The sequence below is a fragment of the Prionailurus viverrinus genome, chromosome E1 (genome assembly GCF_022837055.1).
Source record: "Prionailurus viverrinus isolate Anna chromosome E1, UM_Priviv_1.0, whole genome shotgun sequence".
NCBI classification, from domain to species: domain Eukaryota; kingdom Metazoa; phylum Chordata; class Mammalia; order Carnivora; family Felidae; genus Prionailurus; species Prionailurus viverrinus.
The window spans coordinates 6,878,837-6,902,432 of NC_062574.1; the positions used below are offsets into that span (position 1 = coordinate 6,878,837).

The window sequence follows — 23,596 nt, forward strand, 5'->3', positions numbered from 1 at the left end:
AGCAGGCTCCAGGCTCCATCTAAGCTGTCAGCACAGAGCCTGCTGGGGGGCTCAAACCCACGAATTGTGAGATCATGACTTGAGCTGAAGTCAGACGCATAACTGACTGAGCCATCCAGGCACCCCAGTTATTTTCTATAACTTCTATACGTTATATTAGTTTAGGTTCTTTCTCTTTAGTTTTTAAATCTTCTATTTTAGTTGCTTACTTATAAGCTGGGTAGAAAGCGATAGTGGGCATTTTTGTCTTATTCTTCACTTCAAAGGGAATATTTTTAACATGTTCCCATTAAGAATAATGTTTTATAGGTATGTTTGAAAATACAAACATAAGGATTTTCCTTAACATTTTTAAAATTTTTTCATGAATAGGCATTGAATTTTATTAAATATTTTGTCTGCATTGCCGGAGATAGTCATGGTTTATCATTTAACCTGTCAGCGTGAAGAATTACACTTGCAGATTTCTAGTGTTAAAGCACTCCTGGGACAACTAGCTGACTCAGTCAATGGAGCATGTAAATCTTGATCTTGGGGTTGTGAGTTCGAGCCCCACGATGGGTATAGAGATTACTTAAAATCTTAGAAGAGCCTGGGTGGCTCAGTTGGTTAAGTGTCCGACTTCAGCTCAGGTCATGAACCCATGGTTTGTGAGTTTGAGCCCCATGTTGGGTTCTGTGCTGACAGCTCAGAGCCTGGAGCCCGCTTCAGATCCTTTGTGTCCCTCTCTCTGCCCCTCCCCCGCTCACAAGCGCACTCTCTTTCTCTCTTTGTCTCTTTTTCTCAGAAATAAACAAACATTAAAAAAACCACAAAAGTAAAGTCTTAAAAACCCACAAAAACCACTCATGCAGTCTAGCAATTTATCTGATTTGCTCATAATGTGCTAATTAATTTTGTTTAGGGTATTTGTATCATTGTTAATATACAGAACCAGTCTATGATTGATTTTCTTTGCACATCCTTGTGTAGTTTTTGTAACATGTTATACTTGTCTCTTAGAATGAGCTGCGGGTGTAGCTTCTTTTTTTATTCTTTTGAAGTTTGTGCAAGTTTGGAAAGAAGCATTTCTTGGAAATTTTCTTGCTAAACACCTTGGTCCTCTTTTTCCCTCGTGGAAAGATATTTAATTGCTGCTTTAGTGTTTTTTAAATTGTTTATAGGACTATTAAGGCATCCAATGAATTCTTTTTTTTAATGTTTATTATTTTTGAGAGAGAGAGAGAGAGACAGAGTGTGAGTAGAGAAGGGGCAGAGAGAGGGAGAGGGAGACACAGAATCCAAAGCAGGCTCCAGGCTCTGAGCTGTCAGCACAGAGCCCACCTCGAGGCTTGAACTCAGGAATAGTGAGATCATGACCTGAGCCAAATTTGCACTCTTAACCGACTGAGCCACCCAGGCGCCCCTGGCATCCTATTTATCCTTAAGTCAGTTTGTGCTTGCTTTATTTTTCTAGCTATTTGGCCATTTTGTCTGTTTTCAAATAAAACTGTTCGTCACTTTCATTTATTGTTTTCATCTCTACGGTATCACAAACCTCGAGATCATGATCTCAGCCGAAATCAAGAGTAGTTCGCTTGACTGACTGAGCCATCCCGGCATCCCAAGTTTCTGTATTTTTTTTTAAAGTATCACTTTGCTCACAAGTTGATATGCAGTATTTTAATTGTTTTTCAATTCCAAATATTTAAAAAATTCTAACACCTTCATTTTGACCTATGAGCTATTTAGAATTGTTTTGAAGTTTCCAAATCTTGTTTTGTTGTTGTTGCTTTTTAATTTTAACTTTTTAGTTAATGATTTCAAACTAAATTGCACCGGGGTCAGAGAACATCATCTGCAAGGCATCTGTTTCTTTGGGGTTGATCGAGAAGAGCTTTATAGGCTAGTAAGTGGTTAATTTTTGGAAATGAATTCTTGTGTGCATGAGAAGAATTTATATTCTATAGTGATGATATTCAGGGTTCCATGTATGTCTGTCAAATAAATCCTGTTGACTTAAGTTTTTCAAATCCTCTGTATCTTGATTAACTTTTTTTTCTGCCTTACCTCTCATTAATTAAAAGTGAAATGCTGACATTTCAATTATGGTACATTTTTTTAGGGCTTCCCTGAAGTTCTGTCAGTTTTGATTTATATAGTTTGTGATTCTAAACAGGTACATCCAAGTTTCAAATTCTCATAGCCCCTAGATGAGGTAGACTTTTATCATTATATTGCAATCCTCTCTCCCTTTTAATGTTGTTTTTTGGTTTTTTTTTGTTTTGTATTTTATTTTATTTTATTTTACTTTATTTTATTTTATTTTATTTTTTGCCTCAAAGTCTATTTTGGCCAACGTTATTATAATGTTAATTAGAAATAGCCTGGTATGTTTTTTTTCCCTGTTTTTCTCTTTAATCTTCCTGATTGTTTATGTTTTAGATACAGTTCTTAGTTTTTAAAAATCTAGCTTTATGCTAATTCTCTTTATTATTTATTTTTATGCTGAACATGTTTAGTGTTTAACTGGCGTGTTTAGGCCTTTTTAAAAAATGTTTATTTTTGAGAAAGAGACAAAGAGAGTACCAACCTGGGAGGGACAGAGAGGAGGGTGGGGAGAGAGGGTGCATGCAGGCACAAGTGAGGGAGGGGCAGAGAGAGAGGACAGAAGATCCAAAGGGGGCTCCACGAAGACAGCAAAAAGCTGGATGTGGGACTCTCAGGAACCCCGAGATCATGACTTGAGCCAAAGGCAGACACTCAACCAACTGAGCCACCTAGGCGCCCCCAGGAGCTGAGAATACTTAACTCCCCTCCTCATTCACCTCATCCTCCCTCATTGACTTCTGCTATTGTCTATTATCTTGATTTTCTTTTAAGAAATTATTTTTTACTTTAAAAATTTGCACAAAGTAAACCTCACGTTTTCGTTACGGTTCTTTGAGTTTTAACACACATGGATTTGTGTGACCACCAGCACAAACGGGATACGGGGCAACCCATCACCTTAAAAAATTCCCATCAGAGGGGCACCTGCGTGGCTCAGTCGATTGAGCATCTGACTCTTGATTTCGGCTCAGGGCGTGATCCCAGGGTTGTGGGATCAAGTTCTGCGTCAGGCTCCATGCTGAGCCGAAGATTCTCTCTCCCTCCCTCCCCTGCTCGCACACTGTAGGTTTTTTGGCATTTTCTACATAGACAATAATGTCATCGGTAAATAGGGATATTTTAATTTGTTCCTTTCAGATCTCTTTGGTTTATGTTTACTTTTCTGGCCTTACTGCACTGACTCAGACGCGTAGCACTGTGTTGAATGAATGTCGAGTACAGACATACTGGCCTTGTTCTTGGTCTTCGGAAGTCAAGCATCTCATCTTTCACCACTAACTATAACGTTAACTGTAGGATATTGTTTCTGTTTTGTTTTGTTTTGTTTTACACATGTTATTTAAATTGAGGACTTTCCCTTCTATTGTTAGCTTTCTGAGAGTTTTCACCAAGAATGGGTTTTGAATTGAATTGCATATGGTTTTTCTTTTTTTTTTTTTTTTTAATTTTTTTTCAACATTTTTCATTTATTTTTGGGACAGAGAGAGACAGAGCATGAGCGGGGGAGGGGCAGAGAGAGAGGGAGACACAGAATCGGAAACAGGCTCCAGGCTCCGAGCCATCAGCCCAGAGCCTGATGCAGGGCTCGAACTCCCGGACCGCGAGATCGTGACCTGGCTGAAGTCGGACGCTTAACCGACTGCGCCACCCAGGCGCCCCTGATTATTTTTATATATTATTGAATTCTTTTGGTAATCTTTTGTTAAGGATTTGTACGTCTATATTCATGGGGAATATTAGTCTACAGTTATCTTACTTTTAATGTTATTTATTTATTTTTAGTTTTTTGTCTAGCTTTGGTATCAAAAGAATATTCGCTTCATAAAATGAATTGGGAAGTATTCCCTCCTCTTCTATATTCTGTAAGACATTGTATAGAATTGGTGTCAATTCTTCTTTAAACATTTGGTGGAATTATTTTGTGAAGACTTCGCAGGGTGGGAGGTAGTTAATCGTAGAAGTTCAAATTCCTGCTAGTTACAGACTGTTAAGATTGTCTATTCCTATTGGGTATATTATAGTAACTTTTTTTTTTGAACAATTAGTCCATCATATACAAGTTGTCAAATTTACATGTGTAACGTTGTTCAAAGACATTTTGAAATTTACAGTGTTCTGTAGTGATATTTCCTGTTTCACTCCTACTATTGGTGATTTGTCTTTTTCTTTCTTTTCAGTCATGCTACAGTGTATTTCAATTGTCCTTAGTTTTTTAAAGGACCCGATCTTTCTTTCATTGATTTTTCTCTATTATTATTTTTTTGTTTTAAATTCACTCATTTCTGCCCTTATCTTTATGATGTCCTTCCTTTGGATTTATTTTAACTCACTTTTTATAGGTGTTGCAGTAGGAACTTATATTTTAATTTGAGAATGTTTCTTTTTCTAATGTGTGGATTTTAGTGCTACCATTTTCCCTCTTTAGCACTGCTTTGGCTGCATCCAACATTTTGATACATGGTATTTTCATTTTTATTCAGGTCAGTATTTTTTATTTATTTCTTTTGAGGCTTTCTCTTTGGCCCATGGATTATTTAGAGGTGTTTCATTTAGTGTCCAAGTATTTGAAGTTTCCAATATTTTCTTCTTATCTTTCTGTTACTGATTTCTATTTTGACATCTTCTGTGGTTGGATAATGCATTGTCTATGATTTCATTTATTTCAAGTTAACAGAGGTTTGTTTTATGACCCCAGATGGTGTATGTTGTATATGTCCCATGAGCCCTGGAAAAAGTATGTGTCTGCTGATGTTGAATGCAGTGTTCTATAAATGTCAGTTAAAATCTATTGGTTAATGGAGTTATTGTGTCCTTACTTATTCTTCCTAATTTTGTATATCTAGTTGGTCTATCAGTAGTTGAGAGAGGAAGTATTGATGTCTCCAGTTACGAATGTGGATTTGTCTATGTGTCCTTTTAGTTCTATAAGTTTCTGCTTTATGTATTTTGCAGTATTGTTGTTTAGTTCATACGCACTTGGGACTGCTGTGTCTTCCTATTCGATTGATCTTTTATGAATATATGATTCTCCTTTCTGTCGCTAGTCATTTTCTCTGTCTTAGAAGCCTACTTCATATGTTAATATGGGTACTCCTGCTTGCTTTTGACTAATGTTTATGTAGTATATTTTTCTACAATTTTACTTTCAATCTACTCATATAATTATATTTGAAGTGAGATTCTCATTCGACTCAGGTCATGATCTCACCTTCCCAAGTTCGAGCTCCATGTGGGACTCTGCTGACAGCTCAGAGCCTGGAGCCTGCTTCAGATTCTGGGTCTTTGTCTCCACCCCTCCCCTACTTGCACTCTGTCTCTCAAAAATGAATAAACGTTAAAAAAGAAAATAGTCCTTTGAAGTGAGATTCTCTTAGATAACATTTTTAACCTACTCTGCTGATCTCTATTAACTGGTATATTTACACCATTGACATTTAACATAAGTATGGCTGGTTTAGGGCTTACGTCCACTATTTTTTATTTTATGTTTGGTTTTTCTGTTTTTCATTGTTTTGTTTTGTCTTTCCTTCTGGGTTAGGTTACATTTTGATTTCTCTATAACATGTTTGAGTGTATCTTCTTATGTAGCTTTTTTAGCCTTGGCTCTGGTTATTACATATACACAGCTTATCACAGCATACTAGTATCTTTATTTTACCAGTTTCAGTGAAATCTAGAACCTTTACTTCCCTCTATGTCCCTTTACCCTCTTCCAAATAAAGTATAATTGTATTAAATATTTCCTTTACATACATATAGAGCCATATACACAATGTTATAAATTTTTTGCTTCAACCATTAATATAGGAAACTCAAGGGGAGAAAGAAGACCGTTTCATTTACTATTTTGGACCACCAGGTTCTTTTTTTCGTTCCTGATACTTGAAGGTTATTTCTTTTACCATTTCTCTTTCTTTGTTCAGAACTTCCCTTCGCAGTTCTTTAAGACGAGCCTGCTGATGACACGTTTTGTTGGTTTTCTTTTATCTGAGAACATCCTGATGTTTTTCCATTCCTAAAGGATATTTTTTTTTTTTTTTTTTTTTTTTGGGACAGAGAGAGACAGAGCATGAATGGGGGAGGGGCAGAGAGAGAGGGAAACACAGAATCGGAAACAGGCTCCAGGCTCTGAGCCATCAGCCCAGAGCCTGACGCGGGGCTCGAACTCCCAGACCGCGAGATCGTGACCTGGCTGAAGTCGGACGCTTAACCGACTGCGCCACCCAGGCGCCCCCCTAAAGGATATTTTAATTGGATATAGGATTGTAGGTTATTGTATTGTATAGTTGTAGGATATAGGATTGTAGGTTATTGTATTGTATACCTATTGTATAGGTATTGTATAGTTATTTTCTTTCAGTACTTGGAAAATGGTGTACCACATCCCTCTGTCCTCTGTGGTCTCTCATCAGAAATCTTCTGTAGTTTGAGTTGTTTCCCCTCCGTTAGTAAGGTATCATTTTTGTCTCACTGTTCTCGAGTCTTTCTTTGTCTTTAGTTTTCAGAAATTTGACTATGAGTCTTGGTGAGGACTTCCTTGTGTTTATCCTGTTTGTATGTGCTCAGCTTCTTGAATATTACATCTTTTGCCAAGTTGGGGCAGTTTTCAGCCATTATACCTTTGAGCATTTCTTCAGCCCCCTTCTTTTCCCTCTTCTGGGACTCTGATGACATAAACATTTAATCTTCCACTATAGTTCCACAGGTCCCTAATGCTTTGGTTTGGGTTGTTTGTTCTATCTTTGTTCTGTTGTTTAGACTGGGAAATTTCTCTTGTGCTTTCTTGCAGTTCACAGATTTTTCCTCTGCTTTCTCCATTCGACAGTTGAACCCATCCACCAGGAATTTTTTTTTTTGGTGGGGGGGCGGTTATTTTTGAGAGAGACAGAGTACAGAGAGAGAGGGAGACACAGAATCGGAAACAGGCTCCAGGCTCCGAGCTGTCAGCACAGAGCCCGACACGGGGCTCGAACCCACAAAACATGAGATCCTGACCTGAGCCAAAGTCAGAGCCCCAAACGAGTGAGCCCTCAAGGCACCCCCCCCCCCATCTACCAGGATTTTTAACTTAGATTATTACAGTTTTCAACTTTAAAATTTTCATTTTCTTCTTTTTTATATCTTCTGTTCTGAGACTTTCTATATTTTTTTATTCATTTCAAGCACGTTCATAAATGCTTATGAAAGCATTTTCTTGGCGAATGCTTTAAAGTCTTTGTCAGATAATTCAAACGTCTCCGTCATCCTGCTCTTGGCATTCATTGATTGCCCTCATTCAAGTTGGGATCTTTCTGGTTCTTGATAGGATATGCAATTTTTTATTGATACTTGACTGTTGTCTTATATGATGAGATGCTGGGTTTTATTTAAATTTTCTCTTTTAGCTGACTTCCTCTGATCTCATTCTAGCAAGGGAAGGGAGAATTCTGCTTTGTTACTGCCAGGTGGAAATAGAAGTCCTCGTTCCCCCCTTGGCCGTCACTGGTTCCCACACCCCCAAGAGGGTGATGCCCCTCATTACTGCTGGGTGAGAGTGGGAATTCTGGCTCCCCATTAGGCCTTCACTGATATCGCCCTGGCTGGGAGTGGCTCATTATTGCTCCCCACTAGGCTTCCATTGTTGCCATCCAGAGGGTGGTTTGGTTACTGTGAAAGTCTCGACTCCCCTGGGCCTCCCGTTACACCGCGTTCCCGGAGGAGGAGGCAGAGGCTTTGTCAACACAAGGTGAGGGTGGATGTGTGGACCGCTCATATGGTTTCCATTGTTATAGCTGAGCAGTGACAAATGTCCCAGCTCCATACTCAAACGTCTCTGATGCTACACTGGCCGAGAGGAAGGGGAGGATTGGGTGCTTTGTTATAGCCAGGCAAGGGTGAAAGGCTAGGTGCCCTTCCCAGTGTTGGCTGGTGTGGATGGGGTAGGACAACTGTTTCTTCTTCTGTAGCATTTGGCTGGAGTGAGCAGTCATTATCTATGAACATTTTCTCTCTTGCTAGGCTGCCGCCTTCCTGATCCCCGGGCTACAGGGACCTGGCTTTTGTTGGACTTTTTATGTCTGCACTCACTGGTATTTCCGTTCACAGCTTCAAGTGTGGAATATGTGAGGCAGAAGTCCCATGTTTCACACCATGCCGTTCGTTGGGTCTGGCGGTCACTAGCCAGTCTACCTTCTGTCCGCCTTGCAAAGTCTTGCGTTTTATACGGAAAGCCCCAAGGTTTTGCTTTTAGTTAGCGATGGGAAATAGGTGGAATGTGTTCCCTCCGTCTCCCCAGGAGTGAAAGTCCTGGCACTAATGTTTCAGTGTATCGTTAGTTCTTCAGTATTTCATGCATATGTTGCCATCTTTGACAATTCTGGTCCTTGAAGTTCTTCAGGCCCTCCCTATATTGTGTTTTCTTCCTCTGTACCTTGAGTGTTGATCATCTGTTTTCATGGGAATTTGCAGTTTGTATGTGTGCGTGTGAGAGGGAGAGAGTGACCCCCCAGAGAGACAAGATGACAGACAGAGAACACGCCCACGGGAGAGAAATCGCTGACCGAACCTTATCCCTGAGATTCTCTAGACAATAAATTAGGAATGCTTTGCGCCATATAAGATTCGCATTCTCCCCTGATGTGATGCGGGGGTTGCTAAGAGGTTGGGGGCACTTCGGCCCGTGTCTAGGTTCTCTCTCTCTCCAGATGTGTTCATCTCGGGTTCAAGCTCCCCCACCCCCACTTTCTGGCAGGGGCGCCTAACGCTTGGTTGCCAGCTCTGAATGGTGGCGTTTGAGTTTATCACTAGGAATCCATGTTTTCTTCTTGTTTGCTGTTTATCGATCCCTGGTCAGATTTCTGTTACTTTTTCTTGCTTGTTTGGGGGAGGCCATGGGGTACAAGTTGGGGAACATGTTTAATTCTGTTACTTAAAAAAAAAAATGTCTGGAACAGCAGAAATGGTTTTGCTGTCCTTCATCCTGGGTCGAGACGGTAATAGACTCTTCAGAGGATCTTACTTGCCAGAGTATTTAAGGTTCCCAGTAAATGCCAGTATGGTCTGTATTTTCTCTTGCTAGAAATGTCCACTAATAATGTGTGTTCTTCTAGTCTCACCGTGAGCAGAGGAAGTGAGAAATAAGTACGAGACTGTGTTCTTAATTTTTTCTTTTTTCTTTCTTTTTTTTTTTTTCACTGATATATTTCTCAATTTTCTCTTTAGGGCAGAAAAGACTGAAGTTCTGAGTGAAGACCTTCTTCAGGTAAGGTTGTCACAGGCCCCTGAGCATATAGACATGAAATATATCTTCCCGTTAAAACTGAGTCGTTCCCAGTGCCCGTTCAAACCGCTTACACTGCTCCTCACGCAGTCTGTTTAGACACAGCTTCTTTCCCTTTATGATATTACTTTATTTTTTTTAATGTTTATTTAAGTGGGGTTTTTTTTAGGTTTTTTTTTTTTTTTTTTTTTGAGAGAGAGAGAGACAGAGCGTGAGCGGGGGAGGGACAGAAAGAGAGGGAGACACAGAATCCAAAGCAGGCTCCAGGCTCCGAGCCATCAGCACAGAGCCCGATGTGGGGCTCGAACTCACGACCTGAGCTAAAGTCGGAGGCTCAACCGACTGAGCCACCCAGGCACCCCTATATATTACTTTAAATACCGGTTTAGGTAATAAGACTTTTCAGGAGACCTGGCTGTCATTTCACTGCGGGGTCACAGAGTCTCCTCGTCTGTGATTGTCCCTCCCTCCCCCCAGCTCTGGTTCTCCAGCGTTGGGTGTTGAACCCCCAGCAGTGCTTGTCTCTGCCCAGACACGGGGTAGGCTCTTCTCCCGCGGTTGCCCAGATGGATGGCCCTGCTTCTCCTGACCTTGCCCTCACCTGGTCACCCCGCCCGCTGCTCTGTGTGCAGGTGGAGAAACGCCTGGAGCTGGTGAAGCAAGTCTCCCACAGCACGCACAAGAAGCTCACCGCATGTCTCCAGGGCCAGCAAGGGGCCGAGGCTGACAAGCGCTCTGTAAGTACCCCCCACGCCCTGACCGCACCACCCCGGCAGCTTAAACCTGGCCATCGGAGGACAGGGGTCCCGCTCCTGGGGTGGGCCGTGTTTGGTTACGCTGTCTTTCTACGGCCATTTCTGTGTCTGAGGGTTGACGTGTCCTGTGTTTCTGCCGTGTGGCAGCCCCTTCCCACCCCTTCCTGCCCTTGAACCCTGCCCGAGGCATCCTTCCCCACCCTCAGCAGGCAAGACCCTGTCCCTCTGTCCCTCTCTTTGTTCTCCCCAGACGGGAGCAACCAGGGTGTGCTTGGGATTCCACGGTTAGGGAAGCTCTAAGCTGTCTTCTCTCTGCTTTGTCTTACTTACAGGCTCCCTGTGCCTCCAGATATTTAGGATCCCATGGAAAAAAATCCCCCCTAGGGCACCTGTAAAGACCATTGTGAAAATTATTTTCCCTATAATGAAAACTTCATTTTATTTGTTTATTTTTAAATTTTTTTTTTCAACGTTTATTTATTTTTGGGACAGAGAGAGACAGAGCATGAATGGGGGAGGGGCAGAGAGAGAGGGAGACACAGAATCGGAAACAGGCTCCAGGCTCTGAGCCATCAGCCCAGACCCTGACGCGGGGCTCGAACTCACGGACCGTGAGATCGTGACCTGGCTGAAGTCGGACGCCCAACCGACTGCGCCACCCAGGCGCCCCAATTTGTTTATTTTTAAAATGTATTTATTTTGAGACAGACAGAGACAGTGTGAGTGGGGAAGGGGCAGAAAGAGGAAGAAAGAGGGAATCCCAAGCAGGCCCCGTGCTGCCAGCACAGAGCCCGACGCGGGTTTCGAACTCCTGAAACCGTGAGATCATAACCTGAACCGAAACCAAGAGTTGGAGGCTTAACCGACTGAGCCACCCGGGCACCCCTTCCCTGTAAGGGAAGGCTACCGAAAGGTTAATAAAAGTTAATGAAACCTTGCAAGAGAGCCTAACAAATGAAGGTATCCTAATGTCTTAGTGGATAAGCTGCGTTAGGAACAAGAGGCATTGCCTATTGCGATCCTGTTGAATAGTCCTTGCTGGAACCAGTCGTCTCTGGCTTCCCTCCTGACCTCCTCCCCGCCCCCAACTCCACCAGAGATTAAAACAAATTCTTAGAGGTTCCATTGGCTTTATTTCAAGGACTCTGCCATCTAGGAGGTTTTAATCCTCCTTGAGTTTATGGTCAACATGCTTGGTGTCTTTCTGTCTCTGGCATGCAGTTACTGTTGACCTCTGCTTCCCAGGGGTCTTCCTGAGCCTCCCACCCCCAGCTTAAGCGGGCTCATGTTGAGTGACTGTCACGCGATGTGTCCGGATGCTCCATCCCGTCTCATGCTGCCATTCTAGAACGTTCCCTGTCAATCATTCCATCTTCTTCCCAGTGCTCGTGTCTTCTTTCTTAACATTCCCAGAAGGAATCACTTATGTGTGGCAGAAAGACAATATTCACAGGGTTTGGGAAATATCTGTGGAAGTAATTCTGTGTGTATCCAGTGTTTTAGCAAGGGGCACCCGAACCGTCTAAAGGGAGAGTCTGCAGGGGCGCCTAGGCGGCTCAGTCAGTTAAGTGTCCGACTTCGGCTGAGGTCATGATCTCAAGGTTCGTGAGTTCGAGCCCCGTGTCGGGCTCTGTGCTGACAGCTCGGAGCCTGGAGCCTGCTTCACATTCTGTGTCTCCCTCTGTCTCTCTGCCCCTACCCCACTCAAGCTCAGGAGTAGCATCCAAATGTTACCACTAGGGGTTTGAAAGTGGCCTTTGGTGTTGGTAGGTTGATTCTTGCTAGACCTTTTTTTTTTTTTTTTTTTTTTCTCCCCTGGGATAAGATAAAATTGCCTAGACCTGTAGGGTTTTAATTGGACTGAGGATCTTTGCAAACTGTATCAGTTAGGAGGCATTGGCTCCCCACGTGTTCTAAAATATATTAATAGGAAATTTAAGATAGGGAGAGGCCACCAGGTTAGGGGATCATTGGCATTGAAAAGATAAGTTTGATGGGGGAGGGAGACACTATGTCATGGAGGGCCACACGGGGAAACACCAGGGTCAGACAGGACAGAGAGCGGCAAATGCATGCAAGAGTTGTTCGTGCTTTCCCTTGGAAGGAATAGTTGAGGCAGGATAAAGAGGCTTAGAGTTGGCCGGATTGAGTAACTTCAGCAGGCTCTGGGGCACGGGGCCGTCTCTAATGTCTGGTACTTGGCTCTGAGGTGGTTAGGGCAGGTGGACGGTGGATTGGACGATGAGAGCCCCATAAACGAACACGTTGGGGTGCAAGCTGTGGGTTGGTCGGTTTTCATTTGAAAGGCACAGTCATGGGTGAATTGTCGACTGTCTCTGAGAACTGGCTAACCCGTGACCCCTGGGTGGCTCAGTCAGTTGAGCATCCAACTTTGTCTCATCTCACAGTTCGTGGGTTAGAGCCCCGTGTTGGTCTCCCTGCTGTCTGCACAGAGCTCACGTCAGAACCTCTGACCCCCTCTCTCTGCCCCTTTCCTGCTTGCCCTCATTCTCTCTCAAAAATAAATAAACTGAGGGTGGCTCAGTTGGTTGAGCATCCGATTTTAGCTCGGGTCATGATCTCATGGTTCATAGGTTCGAGCCCCGCATCCGGGCTCTGTGCTGACAGCTCAGCGCCTGGAGCCTGCTTTGGATTCTGTGTCTCCCTCTCTCTCTGCCTCTTCCCTGCTTGTACTCTGCCTGCCTCTCTCTCTCTCTCTCTCAAAAATAAACATTAAAAAAAAATGATAATGGGGGCGCCTGGGTGGCTCAGTCGATTAAGCGTCTGACTTGAAACTCAGGTCATGATCTGGCTTTTCATGAGTCCAAGCCCCTGTCGGGTTCTGTGCTGACAGCTCAGAGCCTGGAGCCTGCTTCAGATTCCGTGTGTCCCTTTCTCTCTGGCCCTCCCTTACTTGTTCTCTGTCTCTCTCTGTCTCTCGCTCTCAAAAATAAATAAACATTAAAAAAAAAAATCGGCTAACCCTGGCAGAGGTGGTCCCCCCAGGGTCATCAAGGCACCAGATGTCAAAGCCTCAGATTACAGCAAATACAAGACATAGTTAACACATTGATTAATTGTGACTTTTGCATAAAGGATCTTACTTATCACTTAATGAGATGTCTGAGGTAGTGGGTCCCAAGGTATATTCATCAGCTTTGGGCCAGCATGTCTGTGATGTTCTTGTCCCTCCTAGTAGTTGTAACGTGGCTGCTGTGGCTCCAGGCATCACATCTTCATGTTAACCCCATCAGAGGTGGAACATGTGAGGGTGGTATAGAAGATCAACTATCTTTGCATGCTTGTTTCTGTTTTGTTTTTATTGGGGAAGAGAAAAGCCTTTCCCAAAATAATTTATTTTATGTTGCCCTAGCTGCAAGGGAGGCTAAAGAGGGGAATACGTGTTGGTGAGAAATGGTGTTGCCATGGCTGGCCATGATTCGCTAGCTGGGACACAGGTGATGGGGCTGCTGTTGGCCGGGGGGGGGGGGGCGGGGGGGGGGGGCGGACACACAGTGGCTGTTGTCAGGCCCTGAGGATTACAGTGATCACTATACAAATTGGACACCCCTCTTGTGGACCTGGAGGAATTCTGTGCTCAATACGGGGGCATTGCTCAAATACGTATAGGTCAGTGATTCCACAGCATAAATTTCAAGCATCTGATTTGGTCATTGATTTCTTGAGCTGATCAGTCTTCTCGCGTCCTCCTGGGACCGAATATATGATCTGGCAGGAAAGAAAGTCAAAGAGCTATTTTAAATATTGAACAGCCTCAGACCGGCCAGAAAAAAATGTCCAAGGCCGTGACTCAAATCCATTTTTCCAGTTTTTTTCTGAAGTAACACATCCAGGGGTTTAAGAGGAGCCATGGCACTTGTTAATTGCCTCATACTGAAATATGTGCTCATTTCTCTGAGATTATTAGGTCAGGAGATGTGTCAAGATCCAAGGAACAGGCAAAAAGAAAAAGGGATTAAAAGTGAGAACCTTAACCGTGTCTCCCTTTCTCTCTGCCCCTCCCCTGCTCATGCTCTGTGTCTCTCAAAAAATAAAATAAAACATTAAAAAAAAAATTTTTTTTTAAAGAGGGGGGTGCCTGGGTAGTTCAGTAAGTTGAGCGTCTGACTTTAGCTCAGGTCATGATCTTGTGTTCATGGGTTCGAGCCCCACGTCAGGCTCTGTGCTGACAGCTCAGAGCCTGGAGCCCACTTTGGATTCTATGTTTCCCTTTCTGTCTGCCCCTCCCCTGCTCACACCCTGTCTCTCTCTGTCTCTCAAAAAATAAGACATTAAAAAAAATTTTAAGTGAGAAACTTAAAAAAAAAAAAATAGAAGAGAATGGGGAAGATTGGGAGTGAAGAAAGTAACGAGCTAACACCAAATGAGGAAGGTAGGTGTTCAGAGAGGGAGATGTAAATACAGAGAACAGACTGACGGAGGTCAGAGGGTAGGCGGTAGGGGGATGGGTGAAAGGGGTGGAGGGGAGAGGGAGGTCCAGGCTTCCAGTTATGGGATGAATAAGTCACAGGGATGACAGCCTGGGGAATAGTCAGTGGTGTGGTAATATCATACAACGGTGACAGTGCGCATAGATAACGTGCATGGGTATAGGGGTGTCGAATCACTACATTATGCATCTGAAACTAATGTATCATCGTCTGCTATCTATACTTCTGTAAAAAGAGAGGGAGAGAGAGGGTCAAGAGATGGTCCTCAGGGAATAAGGCCAGCGGAAATGAGAGGTGGAGTCCTAGAGTCTCAGGATGGGAAGGGGCTTTATCCCGGAAGGTGCACAGCTTTTTATTGGAGCCCATGGCAGTTTGTTGCTACTGGTCACTTTTTTTTTTTTTTTTTTTTAATGCTCATTTATTTTGGGAGAGCGGGGGGAGGGGCAAAGAGAGGAAATCCCAAGAAGGCTCCATGCTGTCAGCACAGAGCCTGATGCAGGGCTTGATCCCACGACTGTGAGATCATGATCTGAGCTGAAACAAAGAGTCGGACGCTTAACCGACTGCGCCACCCGGGCACCCCCTTATTTGGCGCTTGTTTTTAAACAAGCTCACTAGTTGTGGGTTTTTTTGTTTTTTGTCAGTTTTGTTTTGTTTTTTGAGAGAGAGCAAGCCCAAGTTGGGGAGAGGCAGAGAGAGAGGGAGACGCAGAATCCGAAGCAGGCTCCAGGCTCCGAGCTGTCAGCACAGAGCCCGACGCGGGGCTCGAACCCACAGACCGCGAGATCATGACCTGAGCCGAAGTCGGACGCTCACCCGACCGAGCCACCCAGGCGCCCCCGAGCTCATTAGTTCTTAGCAGTTTAGTAGTTTCCAACACTCCAGCCTTACTGTATGCCTGAAAGCCGGGGCTGGCTGTCACACGGAAGCAGACAGAGAAGTGGAGTTTGGTTGGCACGGTCTCAGTGACCCGAGCGGGATTATTCAGTGGGTACTGAGCTAAGCCAGATTCCTTATGTGGGATGGAGACTAGAGAAGATACGAATCAGGTCGCCATTTTGCTTCCTTTAGTCCAGGCCAATAGCTGGTTAGTTCATTGGTTTCTGAGACCGTCAGTATAATGAACATGATTGGTTTTTCACCGTCCTTGTGTTTCTTCTGTAGGGCATTGCCATTCAATCAAGCACACTGTTAGGAGGAGTCCTTCTCCACCTTAATCACTAAATACTTGGAAAGGGCCACGTCTGCCACGTGAAGCCACACTTAATGCCGCGTGCTGAGCAAACCCAGCAAGATCCCTGTTCTCTGGAGGCTCACAGTCTTGCAGGGAAGCAGCCATTCCGTGGAGTCAGTAATTAGGTGTCCCTAGGAATTAAATAGTAGAGGGTTTCTGTGAGGAAGTGGCCTTGAAAGACAGCAGAAGGTAGTGGGACCAAAAGAGGTCAAGGTGCCTGTAGGACAGGGGATGACACGTGCAGAGTTTTCAGAGACAGCAAGGAGTCGGGGGCATTTTCGAGAAACACGAGGGGGTCGTAGAGTACGGATGATGACAAGGGGAGAGGCAGGAAATGGGACAGCGGGGACCCCATCTCACTGTGTAGGCGTGGTAAGGATTTGGACTTGATCTCTAAGAGCAGTGGGGAGCCAGTGCTTTCATCAGGAGCAGCATGGTCTGATTTATTGGCAGTTGTGTGAAAAATGGGGCGGTGGCTATGGCGGGGCATATGGGGCAGGGGCCCCAGTTGTGTGGGGCAGGGGCTATGGTGGAAGTAAGAGAGAGAAATATGGCGGCGATCTTTGGGAGATACACCAGGATCAGGGAAGATGGAGAGAAATTGGCAGATGTGGTAGATACACCATGTAGAGCATCCGGGTCTTGAATGGACATGGGGGTTTGAAGAGTCAAGAGGGCTTTCGGGGTGTCTCTGGCTCGAGCGACTCTAGACTCCATAAGATTTGATGAGATCACTTAAGGAGATAGATGGCCTTGAGTCAAGAGCCCCAGGACCTGCAACATTTTAAGCCCTCACTGGAGGAGGATCTAGCAAAGAAAGGTGGAACAGTCAAGAATGGTACAGGAAAACCACCTCCTTGACTCCTAGACATTACCCTTTATCTTTCTCTTTCCACACCCAGACTTTCCGGAGGGCCCACTGTCTTCCTTCAGACAATTTCCACGGGCTTCAGCATTTGCCACCCTCGTCCATGCAGGCATCATCTCTGGCCTGAACATAGCTGTTCCCGACGGGTCCCCCACTCTCCACTCCAAACCCATCCCCGTTATAATCCACTGTCTACAACGGAGATCAGACGATGCCACTGTCCTGCTTCAGTCCCGCCCAAAGATTCCCATTGTAGAATAACATTTGAGCTCCTCACCCTGACCCTTGGGCCCTAATGATACGCCTTCCCCTGCATCTCTGAGCTCAGCTCTTGTTCCCGCCCGCTGTCATCATTGTCCCAATGGCACTGACCTGTCGCAGAACACGGGTGTGCCCGCAACTTTTTTATTTTTCGATTCTCAGCTCAGGGGTTCTCAGCACCTAATGTGTTCGTTCCCTTCCTCCCCCAATCACATCACCTCATTTTATTTCCTTCATCGTGTGTAATATGATTATCTGAAATCCTTAAGATCGTTCCCCTCCACGGATACATGAGTTCCACGGGAGCAGGGATCTTGCCCATCCATCACGTCCGCGTTTTTAATGCCTAGAACAGGGCCCGCCACAGGGTAGGCAATGCTAAAAATACATCTGTGTCATGAATGGATGGCCCAGGAGTATTTTAGGCACAGGACCCGCCTGATATGTCAGCAAGCCAGTTTGAATCTTTCCTTTTCTCTCCAGAAGCAAGTTAGCATCATGATCTTAAGCTCTGGAAGCTGACCGCCTGAGCTTGAAGCCCAGGTCTGCTGTTTCCTGCTTATACCTGACCTTGGACAAGTCAGTTAGCTTTGTATATCTCTTGCCTTCTTCATTTGGTGAGAACAGTAACGAATTTCTACCCAATAGCATTGTTTGGGAGCTCAGTGAGGTAATACACAGGAATGCCTAGCACAGTGCTTAACGTAAGTAAATATTCAAGAGGTGTAACCCACTGCCATTATTGGGGCCCCACCGTTCAGCTCAAATGACCATTGACAACTACTGAGCCCTGAGCAGCCCGTCTGGGCTGTGTCTTTTGGGGAGTGAACTCGGGAGTTGCCTGGGCTTGGAATCAGCAGTTTTCAGGACTAGAGGGAACGGCTGTGTATGTTGGGGAAACAGAGTGGATATTAGGATTAGACTTTTTGTCTCTTAGTCATTCTACAAAGTGTGTTGATTGTTCCCGAGATAATTTTAGAGGGAACAGTCATCTCAGAAAAGTCGATTTGATGACTTCCAGACCCTGGAACATTGTGGCTTCCCTAACCTTAATTCTTAAGGTTCTATCAGTCCTCTAGAATTGGAGGGAAGTTTATTTTAGTTTTTTGTAATGTTTATTTATTTTTTGAAAGAGAGAGATGGAACGAGAGTAGGGGAGATGCCGAGAGAGAGGGAGACACAGAATCCGAAGCAGGCTCCAGGCTCCGAGCTGTCGGCACAGAGCCCGACGCGGGGCGCGAACCCACGAACCGTGAGATCACGACCTGAGCTGAAGTCGGACACTCAACTGACTAAGCCAGCCAGGTGCCCCAGTAGAGGACTTGTTTAAATAAATGTTGTCGTTTTCGTTCAGTGATCTATGTATCCGTTAGAAACAGAAAGAAAGAATGGGCCAGCTGTGTGTGTCACCATGGGAAATGGGGCACACGGTATCTCCACACCAAGCAGAGAGCAAGGCTCAGAGTGGTGTATGTTGTATGCCAACATTTGTGGGGGGAAATAGAGCCACTAAGAACAGACACACGTGAGTATAATGGATCCACTTAGAATCTTTGTGGAAGGGTACACAAAAGGCTGGTCCCTGTCACTGGCTGTCTGGTGGCAAGAGTCACAGATGCACTGGTTGCTGTAACCCTTCTGGTGACTTCATGTGCCAGGCCCATGTATTTCCTGTTCCTGTTCAGTTTACTGTAAGTCCAGTAAACTGGCCCGTGTACACAGAGGGCGAGCAGAGACCAAAGGAAGAGGCAGACAGACCGCTCCAGGTTAAGTAGGTGGCAGGTTTAATAAGGAAGCTTATTCACGTGGTTTGTCTTGGGTGGTCATAAGACCAACAGATCCCCCCTCCCCCTCTCCAAATCTTAAAAGTTCATAAAGAGACCTCAACTAGGGTTTGGTCGCGTAGACTGTCCGGATGGTCTCAACAGCACCTTACTTTACTCTCCCAGGGCTGTGTCCTTAAGGCAGCTTGCTGGTTGAGTGAGGCAGGTGGATAGAATGTTCCAAGGACAGGGGAGTGGGCGAGGAACCTCCCGATTGCCTGGGTCCAGTGCACGGGTCAGTCAGCAGTCACATCCTCTCGGTGACCTCCTCCAATAGCTAGCTAGCTAGCTAGATATGACCAAGGACAAGAGAGAGAGAGAGGAAGGTCATTCTCCCCATTAAAAATCTTAAGAATGAAAGGGCCATTGAAACAGGAGTCCCTGTCACTGTGTGATACTTTGTCACTGACTACTACCCTCTCTGCCACCTGAAAGCATCTCAGAGGCATTAGCGAGGGTGTTAAGTGACTAGGAATGGCTGGAAACTTATGTTGCTTCCCTCGCACAAGAGCAGGACCCAAAGTCCTACACTTCAGGCTGGTTTTTCTAGTCTGCATTTTGCAGAAGAGATGTTTGGCTGTCCCCACCGTCCTTCCCTGAGACTGGTTAGCTTCATGATCATCAGTGGCTGTTTTTATTATGTTGATCTTGACCCTTGTGCCTCTGGCCACCCACAGGCACAGTTTCTTGCTCACTTAGACCCTCTGATGGGACTAATTGAACTAATCTTTGTCCATAGTTAGAAAAACTTGAGTCATCAGCCAGTAGGTATGTTTCTTCAACGGATGTCAACCTCCTGGCTATTGAAAGTCCTTTATAGTCTGATACAGGCACCGTCTCTCTTAGCTTTCTTCCTTGTCACATTTCAAAGAAGGATTCTGAACAGCTGAGGTCCTGCCCTAAAGCCGGGGGTCATGGGACTTGAGGTACTCAACACAAACCAGAAGAGATCGACACTATGATTGTTCTGTCTGCATTCAAGACAGAGCATCTCTGCTGGTTGATTATTGGGATATTTTAGGACTTTACGTATTGAAGACCTTTCTCCTTAAACCAGGTTTCTCAGCCTCAGCACTCTTGATGTTTGGGGCCGAGTAATTCTTTATTTCGACGGAGGGGCGGGGGTGCTGTCCTGTGCGTGGTAGGATATTGAGCAGAATCCCTATCCATTAGATGCCCGAAGTGTCCGCCATATTTTGATAAGTGAGAGTATCTTTGTGCATTGCCAAACCCCCCATGAGAACAGAGGGCAGAATCACTCCTGATTAAAAACAAAACCAGGGGCTACTGGGTGGCTCAGTTGGTTGAGCGTCCAACTTCGGCTCAGGTCATGATCTCAGGGTTGTGGGTTCGAGCCCTGCATCAGGCTCTGTGCTGATGGCTCAGAGCTGGAGCCTGCTTCAGATTCATGTCTCTCTCTCTCTCTCTCTCTCTCTCTCTCTCTGCCCCTTTCTCGCTCACGCTCTGTCTCTCTCAATCTCTCAAAAATAAATGAACGTTAAAAAAAAACAAACAAGACCATAATTCATGGTGCCTCTGTGAGCAAATATTAGACCTGCTTCACTCTTTTCTTCTTTAACTACCTTAGACACTTTTTAAAAATGTGCTTTAAATAACTTTTATAAAAGGTGATGTTGGTGGGGGGGGCGGGGGGGCACCCAGGTGGCTCTGTTGGTTAAGCATCCGACTTTGGCTCAGGTCAGGATCTCACAGTCTGTGAGTTCGAGCCCCACGTCGGGCTCTGTGCTGACAGCTCGGAGCCTGGAGCCTGCTTTAGAATCTGTGACTCTCTCTCTCTCTGCCCCTCCCCCACTCACGCTCTTTCTCTGTCTCTCAAAAAGTAAATAGATGTTAAACACAATTAAAAAAAAAAAAGGTGATGTGGAAATACATTTCCTCATAACCTATTGTTTGCTGCACCTTTTCTTAAGTCTCCTGAAATTTCTATACCACAGCCTTGTAGGACAACCAGAAGGTGATGTTTAAGTTTGGATGTGTTAATACTGAGTTGCCCAGTCTAGTTTTTACCAAGAAGAATGTCCCATTTTATTTGAAGTGACGAGTAATGATTTTGTCCCCTGCGTGGAAGGCGTTTGACCCCACTGGAATGGACGTGTCTAAGCGCAGGGAGAGCGATACGTGTTAGACCCAAGGAAGGCCTTATCCACACAGGTGTCTCGGGCTCTCTCTCCCTGGATTTACCTCAGGACCCTCATGAACTTCCAGATCACTGTTGGGGGTTGACCTGCCTCCCCGTGTCTTCCCTGAGGACACATTAGAGTATGCAGATTTCCTGGGGGTGTTCAGATCCGTAAATTCAAGTGGATGGAGCCCTAAAAACTTGTTTTCCTGCTTGATCCTGCTTACAAGCCATTTGGATTTGTCTGTCTCAGGATTGAGTTAGTTTAGTTCAGTTTAATTATTTTTTAACCTATGTTTTTAGAGAGAAAGCAGGGGAGAGAAAGAGAGAGAATGTTAAGGAGGCTTTGTGTTCAGGGAGGAGCCCAACTCAGGGCTCGACCCCACGACCCAGGAATCATGACCTGACCGAAATCAAGAGTTAGGTGCACGGGCCGCCTGGGTGGCTCAGTCGGTTGAGCGTCCGACTTCGGCTCAGGTCATGATCTCACGGTTCGTGGGTTCGAGCCCCACATCGGGCTCTGTGCTGACAGCTCAGAGCCCGGAGCCTGTTTCAGATTCTGTGTCTCCCTCTCTCTATGCCCCTCCCCAACTCATGTTCTGTCTCCCTCTGTCTCAAAAATAAACATTAAAAAAAAAATTTTTTAAAAAAAGAGGTGCTCCGCTGACTGAGCCACCCAGGAGCCCCATGGATTGAGTCATTTTAATCCGATCACGCTCTTAAATCCTGCGAGGGTCATCAGACGCCCTCAGAATGAGACCTCAGTGCCTGCCTCTGGGGGAGAAGGCCCTCTACGATCTGGCCTCTGCCTTATGCTCTACCCACTCCTTGTCACTCACTCACTGTGCCCCAGCTGCACTGGCCTCAGTGGGGACCTTAGGGCAGCCATATTGGTCCCACCTCAGGGCCTTTGCACATGCAGTTCCCTCTACCTGGACTATTCTTTCTCAAGTCTCTCTGAGGCATGGCTGACTCTCTCTCCCACGTAGGTTGCATCTTAAATGCCACCCCTTCTGAGAGGTCTTCCCGTATCACGGCTGCACACACGTCACCACATCCCACTCCCCATTGTCCTGATTTCTCCTCTCCCTACCACTTCCAACTATTTGAAATGATCCCTGTCACGTTTTATGCATTTACTATTTGTTTCTCTGCACTAGAATACAAGCTGAGTGACGGTAGCCAAGCTCTTTGTGTAGCAACTAACACAGGAGGCTCTGGGCTGTGTGTATTCCTACACTGTGTGTGCTACCCTGTGGGCCGGAAGATCTGAGGATATGCTGCTGGTTATTTATTTGCTTATTTATTTTGGAAAGGGGCGGGGGAGGTAGAGGAAGGGAAGGTAGAATCTCAAGCAGGCTGCATGCTCAGTATGGAGCCCGAGGCGGGGCTCGATCTCACGACCGTGGGATCGTGACCTGAGCTGAAATCAAGAGTCAGCTGCTCAACCGACTGAGCCCCCCGCCTGCCCCCCCCCCCCCCCCCCGCCAGGCACCACGGTGTTGGCAGTTCCCAGCTTGTTGTTGTCTGTGTGTGTTGGATGGTTCAGGCTCAGCAAGGAGAGAGCTGGTCACTTATTAGTAAGGAGGGAATGGGTCGTGCTACCCTACTGTGGATTTGCCAAAGTTAGATATTTCATTTAAATAGACTCGTACGATACGTGCCCCGCGTCTGGCTCATTTCACTTAGCATAACGTTTTCGAGGTTCCCCCGCAGCTTATGTCAGCGCTTCGTTCCTTTTTATGGCTGAATAATATTCCCTTGTCTGATTATACCGCTTTTTATCGATCCCTGCGTCAGGTGGTGGACGATCAAGCTGTTTGCGCCTTTCGGCTGTTGCGAATCGTGCTGCGGTTCTCACGCGCGCACATGTGGTGTGTTTCTTTTGACCATCTGCTTTCAATTACTCTGAGTGGAATTGAGTAGAATCGCCAGGCCGTCTGGTAATTTTGTGTCGTTTATTGAAATGTTGCCACGCTCCGCAGAAGCGCTGCCCCATTTTGCATTTCCACCAGCCCTGCTTGATGAAGCTCAGCGTTTCTCTACCTGTTCACCAAGGCTCCGCATGCTCACCGATACTTTCTTTCTGGTTGTTATTATTGCCTTTGCCATGCTAGTGGGTATGAAGTAGTATCTCTCTGCGGATACTCCGCGGCTCTGATGCGGATTTCCTTCATAACTGATGACGTCAAGCGTCTTTCATATGTTCAGAGGCATTTTCTGTCTTCTTTGGAGGTGCCTTTGTTTTTATGCTTACTTTCTTCTCATTGTCACTGTATGTGAACACTTTTCTCTCTCCCTCCCCCTCCCTCCCTTTCTCTCTCTCTCTCTCTCTCTCTCTCGACCATAAGCTGCCTCGTTTATAAAATGGAGCAGTGGTACTTCTCCCGGTAGAGACTGACCTTTGGAACTTAAAGCATTGTTCAAGTCATTGTTAACATAAGTTTCAAATCTTGTCTTTTTTTTTTTTCTTGCTGTTATTCCACTTTATTTTCATTTTTTAGAGAAAGCGAGCAGGGGAGGGGCAGAGAGAGAGAATCCCAAGCAGGTTCCAGGCTCAATGCTCAGCCCAACGCAGGGCTCTAACTCACAACCATGATGTGACGTGAGCCGAAATCAAGACTTGGATGATTAACCGACTGAGCCACCCAGGCGCCCCTATCTCATTGTATTTTAAAATGCAGTCTGGGGGCATCTGGGTGGCTCAGTCAGCTA

The 23,596-nt window shown here is 45.4% G+C and overlaps 1 protein-coding gene across 5 annotated transcripts in view; it reads left to right on the forward strand.

Annotated features, from left to right (window-relative positions):
- ARHGAP44 (Rho GTPase activating protein 44) overlaps positions 1 to 23,596 on the forward strand; it is a 180,917-nt gene that overhangs the window by 89,014 nt on the left and 68,307 nt on the right. For all 5 annotated transcript variants that reach the window (XR_007146787.1, XR_007146788.1, XM_047832392.1 and 2 more), the window contains exons 2-3: positions 9,292 to 9,331; positions 9,982 to 10,086. Coding sequence is in view for 3 of the 5 variants with exons in the window: in XM_047832392.1 (XP_047688348.1) it covers positions 9,292 to 9,331; positions 9,982 to 10,086 (145 nt within the window). In the remaining 2 variants the exon portion in view is untranslated. The remainder of the gene's footprint in view (positions 1 to 9,291; positions 9,332 to 9,981; positions 10,087 to 23,596) is intronic.